At 28.4% G+C, this 9,231-nt stretch overlaps 1 protein-coding gene across 1 annotated transcript; it reads right to left on the bottom strand.

Annotated features, from left to right (window-relative positions):
* Positions 1-1,417: 1,417 nt before the first annotated feature.
* On the bottom strand, positions 1,418-9,019 carry LOC127061523 (AP-3 complex subunit delta-1). The gene is made up of 14 exons (XM_050988511.1): positions 8,252-9,019; positions 8,002-8,097; positions 7,756-7,884; positions 7,253-7,663; positions 6,723-6,796; positions 6,074-6,517; positions 5,731-5,958; positions 5,488-5,650; positions 5,155-5,337; positions 4,643-5,066; positions 4,227-4,495; positions 3,558-4,127; positions 3,039-3,464; positions 1,418-2,953 (listed from the first exon to the last, which is right to left on the bottom strand). The coding sequence occupies exons 1-14, from the start codon at positions 8,345-8,347 to the stop codon at positions 2,861-2,863; spliced, it is 3,606 nt and encodes a 1,201-aa protein (XP_050844468.1). The 5' UTR covers positions 8,348-9,019; the 3' UTR covers positions 1,418-2,860.
* Between the last annotated feature and the right edge of the window lie 212 nt (positions 9,020-9,231).

The raw sequence follows: 9,231 nt of genomic DNA, 5'->3' as shown, positions 1-9,231 counted from the left end.
CATTTGTTTGTTTATGACATAAGTAAAAATCTTTTAAAATTATTTTTTATTGTAATAAAAGAGAATACCGTGAGAATCAGATATTAATTAGATAAAGAATAGAATTATTTGCGTTTATGTAGTATATCTCAATAATATACTACTTATATAGTATTTACTCGACTATTAACAAATCGTCGTTTCATCGACGACGGAGCAAATAAATTTAACTGTCAGACACGATGTAGAATTTGAATATATATTCGATATATGTTTGTTGTTTGTTATTATCGTTTACCGGAAAACGATCGAAACATGTTTGACTTCTTCCTTCCATTCGAGAAATTCCATTTCAATCGAACATTTCGTATAAGGATCGTCATTTAAATAATATGATATTAGAATAATACAAAGAAAGAATTTTTCATTATAAGATAAGAAGTCTAAATACTTTTGACGAGTTTAATCTCACGCGTAATCCGCGTTGATTCGTTGAATCTCCAAGAATAAAGACACATACACGAGATCTGCTAATTTTCACGAACGACGTTACTTCACATCGTGATTCACCTGATCTCGTCAACGAGAATCAACCCATTTTCTTATCATAGCATTTCAAGGCTAAGACAAAAAGAGAAAATTAAGGCTAACGCACTATAATTCGTTTTACCACGTTAATTTTCTTCCTTTTTATTTTCAATGAAATCTGTTGAACGATGACGAGTATGTTTTCAACAAATATATTCCTATATATATATATATATATATATATATGTATGTGTATATAAATATATATATATATATGTATATATTTATATTTATATTTATACTTATATAAAAATAATTAAAGAAATGTTTATAAAGAAAAAAACAAGTAGATGTTATATTTCTTTTTTTAAAATTACAAATATTCATATATATATAGAGAGAGAGAGAGATAGATAATAAAATCATATTCGTATATATGTATACATACACACACACACATACACACACATATATATATATAAAGTATATGAATCGTCATATAAAAATAATAAAAATTTCAAGCAGATTTTTTCTTTTTTTTTTTTTTTTTTTTTTAAATCGAACTGATCAAATCATACTTTTATTTTACTTTTTTTCCTTCAGTCTTGGATAACAATCTTTTATGTTAAATACACAATTAGATAGACAAGTTTGAAGTGCAAAATGAAACAAACAAAGTTATAAAAAAATATCTAACAAGTGTAGTTTTTTTTTAATCGTAATCTATTATCTTCAAGACAATCAACGCAAAGCAAAGAGTATTATTAAGTTGTTTGTACGTAAAATAATCCGTACATTCAACGTGATAATTTTCAATATATACTACCAAATGAAAAATAATACGTAATTAAACATACGGCTTCAGGTAGACAGATTTGATAGAATTTTTGCATGATTCGTTTTGGCAACATTTTTTCTTTTTTTTTTTTTTTTTTTTTTTAATATTAGAACTGTTTTTCTATTCTAGTCTTTTGATCATTTCTACCTTCTCAGTTAATTAAATTTTTTATATGATCATTATTTTCATTGAAATTGGATATGCATTCGATCGTTGATTATTTCATTATTGTTTTTTTTTTTCGTTTCTTTTTTTCTCTCGATATTCTTATTGCATGCATATACATAGAGAGAAAGAAAGAGAGAGAGAGAAAGAGAGAAAGAGAGGAAGAGTAAGGAATCTTGAAAATATATTGAATAATTGCACGTGTAATTAGTTTTCGAGAGGGGAGACGTTACAAACATAATTATATTTAATTTTTGTTATTTTTCGATGTTGTTCTAATGATTTAGTTACTTTTTTTACAACGTCCACAATGAGACGTGATTTCATTTAAAATGAAATCACGAAAAAATAAAATCACAGTTATGAAGCATACGATACGTAAATGCAAAGAGAAAACGCAAGTGCAGCGGTAATTTTATTCTGGAAGGATCTCACCTTTCTTTGGATAAAGTACTAAAATGTTATTAAATCTTTTGTATCATGCAATATGATTCTATGTTAAAGGATGATTAATAAGAGATATTTCGTTATTATATTAAATCAAATTTAGAAAGATTTCCGGCCAATAAAATAATCTTTGTAAGCATAGATTACAGGCAAGCTATATACATTATTTTTCTTTTCACTTACATTTTATATAAATTGTTGAAGATGTGATTTAGATGTATATGAAAATATTAATATTATAATATTATTATAAACGTAATATCGCATGCAGAAAAGGTATAGTTATCGCCACTAAATAATATTATTATATTTATACACATTCTCATAAATGAGATGCAACATGACAATATAGACGATAGAGATGATATCTTATAGTTTTTACAAGATACCAAATTTTTTTCTTTTTTTCTTTTTTGAATTTTTAAAATAAATTTACACTATCAAACGAGGCAGCAGCACAAAAAGTAGGCGACTCCGAAATAATATAAATTTATTTCAATTATTCCCTACTTTTTGTATCGATGTCTTTTTAATTTGAGAATAAATGTTTTTCTTTTTTTTTCCGTTTTCTTTTTTTTTCCTTTTTTTTAGAATCCTGATAGCCCACATATACATGTATATTGTATGTATTTATCCATGTATATATGTATACATATGTATAACTCTTATATATGTATGTATATTTAACAAATTTTATGATCTAAATTATACAGTGCTTAGATAAGAACTCCATCTAAAAATATGTAATGATTAATGAGTTAGCAGGCGAGTTTCCTATAATCATTATCTCATACATAACAGATCCTGGAAAATATTTCTTCGCTGAATGTAAAGGTTTGTTGAATACGACTGTAATGAATGATAGGAATCATTAGATTTTTTAAAACATAGGTACACTTTCTCTTATGTCAGAAGCCTTGATATCTCTTCCGCAATTCCTGACAGGAGAGAGTTATTGTCACCTTTACCTTCGATCAACAAATTACCTGTCGATTTCTAAAACATAGAAACAAATATTAGACGTAACATCTGACCGAAATAAAAACAACGTATCTATCGTTTATTATTCTATTAGACTTACATTATATTTTAATAAAAGGCACACATGATGTCCTTTCAACGAATGACCATATAAAGATGCAGTATCGTTTATTTGTTCCACGAGTGTGAGATTGCATTTACAACAGACAGTGTTTAAGACTGCATTAAATTCCTGAGACGGGACAATTTCTTTTTTAATTCTAGACACTAGTTGACCGCTTTTAAGCAACTCCGTTAATATATCTTTATGAGACAAATGTCCAACCATAAATTTACTACATGATAAATTTATAGTGAAGTCAAGTTTTTCTTGCATTGTTCCTTCCACATTTTCAAGCATATACGTCAATGTTCCCCTCAATTTTTGAGCGAACGTTACGTCGGATATTAATATGGTAAATTGAGTTTCTTTACTGGATTGGGGAGGTAGTTGGAATGGTAATTTCATTCCGTATGCATCGCCGTTCTGTAAAAATAAAAAAAAGAAAAGAAAAAGAAAATTTTGATTAAACAAAAGACTACGAATAATTTATTATCATAAGAAAAAGAAAAAACTCACATTTTTCATTAGTTTCAAGGTTGACGTATCCGTAATATCGAACCTTATTTCTTTTACAAGCTTTTGATCTATGTTGGTAATGAGTATTGATACAATTATTTTACTAGTGTCATCTGCAATTTGCTTTAATTCATACATCATAGAAATAGTTTTATTCTTAGATAATTCTTCATACACGATCAATGGTTGAATAGAATTCAAACTATTTTCAGTAATAACTAAATCATTCCTTAATTCTGGCAATATTTCTTTGGAGGGCGTAGATATACCAGCTGTTTCTTCGTAATCTGACGACTTCTTCTCTTTCTTACTTTTTGATTTTTTTGATTTCTTATGTTTGGTATCGTCTTCTTTTATTTTTTTATGTCTTTCCTGACTCTTGGATTTTTTTCGCTTCGTATCTTTTCGCATATCTACACTTTTTTTACTATTCACTTCTGCGTAATCTTGCATAGAGGAAGAACCTGCTTCTTCAGTATTATCTTCTAACCACATATCAGTTATACTTATTTGATTATCAGCCTGTTTTTCTTGAACACATTTACTCTTTCTTTTTGTTTTCCTATGACCCTATCAATATAAATAAGATATATATATTATTTTTTCTCTTACACACATCATATCTAATTAATTATAACATTATATAACAAAGAAGAGAAAAATATTTACCTTATCTTTTTTTATTGTCTTTGCCTCTGTAACTTTCTGATTTGGACTATTCTCTACTACTCTGTGTTCCAAAACCGGTAATCTTTCGTCTTCTCGTAAAGGCATATCTAAATCAATATTTAAAGCTCGATGAGGATCATTTGCATCGATCATATCATAATCATCACTATCACTTATTTCAGCCCCCGGTGGAAGTTCACCAATACCTGTATTTATAACTTGTGTAGGATAATCTTCTTCTCGTTCATCTTCTGATGCAGATTGTTTATCTAGCAAAAAAGAAGAAAGAATGCGTGAAATTAATATAATAAAATAAAACTGCATAATAACGTAATGCATATTAATCGAAGTTTACAATAATTAATAAAACACACAGTTATATGACGTTAATGTACAGAAAAAAAAAAGATGTTTACTTTTTTTTGATTTCTTTTTCTTGCCATGTTTTTTATGTCTTTTGTAATTATTATCCACACTCATATTGTGATATTTATTAGAATTAGAATAATTCGATATTTTTAGAGACACTGGTATATCTAATTCAGTAACTGGAATGTTTTCAAAGTCTTCATAAAAATTTGTTGAATTGTGATATGATGTGGAATTTTTAAATGATCCTTTCAAATAATGAGGATTATTTTGCTGTTCCAATTTTCTAGCCTCTCTCCTCTTCTGAAGTTCTTCTACCGTAGGTTCGTTCGTTTCTCGTTTCATGAAAGAATTATTAGACTTCTCTGATTTCACAAAAATTTCGTTCATGTCCATATCTTCGGAATCAGAGCTTTCCGAAGGTGGATCATTGATCCATGAATCTAGATCTAAATCATCAGGTATAGGTACCTAAATATATATTAGAAAATTAATTATTTTAAACAAATATCTATAAAGTATTGTTTTTAAACAAAAATAATTAATATATTATTTTTACCTTTCTTTGAGCTTTAGGAGCAACTGGATTAAGTTCACCTTCAAAAGCTTCCATTAACTCTTCGGCCATGCCAGGATTTTCTTTCAAGCAATCAAATAAAACCAATGCGGAACTAGATCTTTCTTGAACCTCTAAGTCGCCACTACACACAAATGCTGCTATTTTATCTTTCAATGCAAAAATCTGTGAAATAAAAAAAAAAAGTATAAATATATTGATAATATTAATGTTTAAATTTAGATGTAATAATTCAATAGTACAAAATTATTTTATATGTAACAAAAAAGAATGGAATAATAATAATTCATATAAACGAGTCACAGTATAACTTACTTGTTCCATCGTTTCATTGTCACCTTCTTTCTCTGCTTTATATAATATTGCTGCAGCAAGTTTTAAAATATTATGCACATAAACTGCTTGAATATGTCCTGGCAAACTGGATGCTTGCGATCGCAACATAGATTGTAATGTTGCTAAAGGATCTTCTAGTTCACTATTAATATTACAAATTTTCATTTAAATTGTTATATATCATTTAATGAAAATAATTATGTTAAATATTTAATTTATTACCTAGAAAATTCTCCACATATCCAAGCAGCTGCATATAAAACTTCAGACATGGTAGCTCGTGGTTGACCAGTTAAAAGGTATGAATTTTCAAGCAGTAAGGCACATTGGTGAACTGCATATTTACGTATAGCTTGTACCCGGATCGCTACGTCAAGTAGTTGAGTGGCTACTAATGGTCCATGCTTGGTGCCTTCCATTCGTGTAAGTTCCACCAATACAGATATGTACCTATAAATACATAGCTTATATATAATTATTAAATATAAACTTATATTTGTACTAAAACATTACATATATATGTCTTGTTTTATCATTATCATAAAATATAATATTATCAATATACCATTCAAAATATGTTATAAATTGGTAATTATTTTGAGAACAGATTTGTATGATCTTTGAAAGTAATTCATCTCTGTATGTAGTGCCTTCAGCTTTGTCCATGTGCACCATTAATTTTTTAACTATTTCCATTAAATTCTTTTTTGACACCATTCCATATAATAAATCCAAGGCACGCAATCTTATACTTTCATCTTTGTCATCAAGACATTGCATAATAAGATCTTTATGAGCTTGTACACTTTTAGGATGTGTCCTTAATATTTTTGACATTGCTAGCAAGCCCAAGTACTTTAAATTTTGATCAGAATCCTCTATTAATATTCTTAATTTCTGCACACACAACTGTATTGAATCTGAATGATTTGGCATACCAGATGATATAGAAATTAATACAGCTATTACAGTGTTGATGCACTCATACAGCAAAGACATAGCAGATGTACTAAAAAAAATAAAGATAATTTTATTAATGATATTAAAAACTTATTAATAACTTATTTTAATAATCCTTCTTAATACCAGCTATAAAGTAACTGAGGCAAACATGTACACATTTATATAACACATAGAACTATTTTACTTGCTATGATTAAATCTACAATTGTTAAAATATATGGGGGAAATATCAATATAAACACGTTAAATACCTGTGTATCAAATTGGTAAGGGGTTCTATTAGCTTTTTGCCAAGCCTAGGTTCTAGAGGTGTCAATGCGCCAAACTGTAAATATAATTTTGAGTTGCAGTCTAAATGATATGAAATGACAAACAATATATGTATATATATATATATATGTAACATTCTATAAATCATTTATAGACAACATAGAGTAAAATGAATAATGAAAATACTTGTATACTTCTACCATATTTTTACTACTACTATTTGATCTAAATTATCAATGCTTTTTTTATATCAAAATAATCAACTAGTAAAAAACCTTGAAATCAGGTCAATTAGTGGTTGAGTAAGTCGCCGACCCATTTTCGGCTCAATCAGTGTTATAGTGGAGAACTGAGCATGTGAAATAAGATCAACATTACTAGGCTCAAATTTAAAAATGATATATGTATATATGCATTCATTGATTGATAACAGTTCTTATGTTTTTGTATCAATACTTAATCTTTCTGTGTTTAATTGGTCGATCGATGTAATATTACAAAATAGACTTACCAATTTGATAATTTTTATGAGCATCCAATTGTTAGTCGATGTTGTCATTAATTTGAAAAAAACAGGTGCCAAACTTAAATAATTTTTTGGATTCTTTCTTGCTAACTCACAAACTACATTGACAGCTGCAGATTGTACACCACTGTCTGGATCTTCAAGTTTTTCTTTCAATCTAGGAAAAGCAGGTCTTAAAGCTTCTGGAAATCGCAAGAACACTTTGTACATCATTAGAACTGCTTTCTTGCGTAAATATGGCTTTGTAGATGTTAACAAAGTCATTATGTCATTAACTAAATCTCGTGCCAGATCTGGACTTATAAAGCAAGATAAACCACTAAGAGCCAATCCAGCATCATATTGATTTTGACTATTTAAGTCTTTGCGTATCATATTTGTGGTCAACATCAAAAGCTGCAATTATCAAATTTATAAATTATTCTTATGTGAAAACAAATTATATATCCCAAATTATTTATACGTCACAAGGTTAATAGAGATCATACCTCTGTATCTGCATGAAAGCTTTGACTACCTGCTAAATATCCTATACGTTTATAAGTAAATTTGGCAGATGACATGACCTCAATTATATTAAATCCAGCCCAACTAATATCATAGCCTAGCATTTGCAACTATAGAAATGTAAATAGTATTAGTAAAATGTACTATAGATTTGGATAGAAAATAACATAATTATCTTGTTAGAGATAAAACGATAGTTAAAATTAGCATATGAAACTCCCACTTACATATGTTAACTTAGCAACTGCATTTGCCTTTACTGCAATATTATCCTGGCGCAATTCTTGTTTGATTTCTTCTATACATTGTGCAATGTATTTTGCCTATTACAATAACATACGATTATAATCTAAATAAAGTATTTTAAGTAAAAGAATACTTTACAAAGTTAGGTTAAGTTACGTGTCTCTTTCTTGTTGTTATAATAAAAAAAAAAAAAAAGGAAAAGAATATTTTTTAAATATAGAAAAAATTTACCTCGTTCTCTTTGTTATTTCTAATGCCACGCACTAAATCCGTCAAATTCTTGTCGAACATTCGTTCGAAATTTCCTTTTACTTTACGGAGAGCCATAACTGTATTTAACCGATAGATACTAGAACTCTCTCAATCACTTGAAAGGTTTCTACCTTTGCCTAATGTTCCGAGTTAATCGGATAAATTGCATCGATTGCATTACCGTATGTTAAAAGTCTTTAAACTTCACACACTCTTTCTTTCTCATTTACATTTTTATTTGACAGGTAGATGGATACGAAGACTACTAAAAGATCATACCGATCATATGTACCTAAGAGTTGTTAAGAAATAGATGACATACCCGGTGTTTATTCAAGAAGTCTGCAATTCTATAAGAATGCATATATTGAATCTTTCTTTTTTTTTTCGAACTAGATCCCAATTAAACGCGTGGAGTAAACTAGTAGTTGATAAGTATGCGCATGAATTTATGATTGATTAATATCCGATCTCTTAGTAACTTATCTAATAGTCAAATGATAATCTAATTACAAACACTTTCCCAAAAGATAATTCTAGTAGGCAAATTAACAGCAATAATCAACGTTCTTATTACGACGATAAAAATGATTATTATTTGCGAATTACTATAGATAAATATAATATTTCGTCTCTCGATCAAAATTGAGTATCTTATTTTTTCTTTCTTTTTTTTTTTCTTCCGATTGAATTGATCTATAGAACGAGGATCGAAAGGTCGCTTGAGATTTCACGAAAAAATAAGATCATACATGGGATATATATATTCACGAGAAGTATAAGAAATTTTTTGTCTCTCTCTCTCTCTCTCTCTCTCTCTCTCTCTCACTCTCTTTCTCTCTCTCTCTCTCTCTCTCTCTCTCTCTCTCTTTCTCTCTCCTTTCTTATCAGGAACAAATCTCGAGCCAACTTGAAGACCTATAAATTTAAATGCAAAGAAACATCACTTTTTCGATGTA

Source organism: Vespula vulgaris, chromosome 1 (genome assembly GCF_905475345.1).
Source record: "Vespula vulgaris chromosome 1, iyVesVulg1.1, whole genome shotgun sequence".
In the NCBI taxonomy this organism is placed as follows: Eukaryota; Metazoa; Arthropoda; class Insecta; order Hymenoptera; family Vespidae; genus Vespula; species Vespula vulgaris.
The sequence above is the reverse complement of the archived record's forward strand: the minus strand, read 5'-3'. Positions and strand labels throughout refer to the sequence as shown.

Excerpts from the sequence above, each read along its gene's own strand:
- LOC127061523 (XM_050988511.1), bottom strand. The coding sequence starts at position 8,347 with ATGGCTCTCCGTAAAGTAAAAGGAAATTTCGAACGAATGTTCGACAAG. Across the intron at positions 8,098-8,251 it reads GAAATAACAAAGAGAACGAG|GCAAAATACATTGCACAATG; the intron begins GTAAATTTTTTC and ends TTATTGTAATAG. Across the intron at positions 4,496-4,642 it reads GAAAAAGAAATCAAAAAAAA|ATAAACAATCTGCATCAGAA; the intron begins GTAAACATCTTT and ends CTTTTTTGCTAG.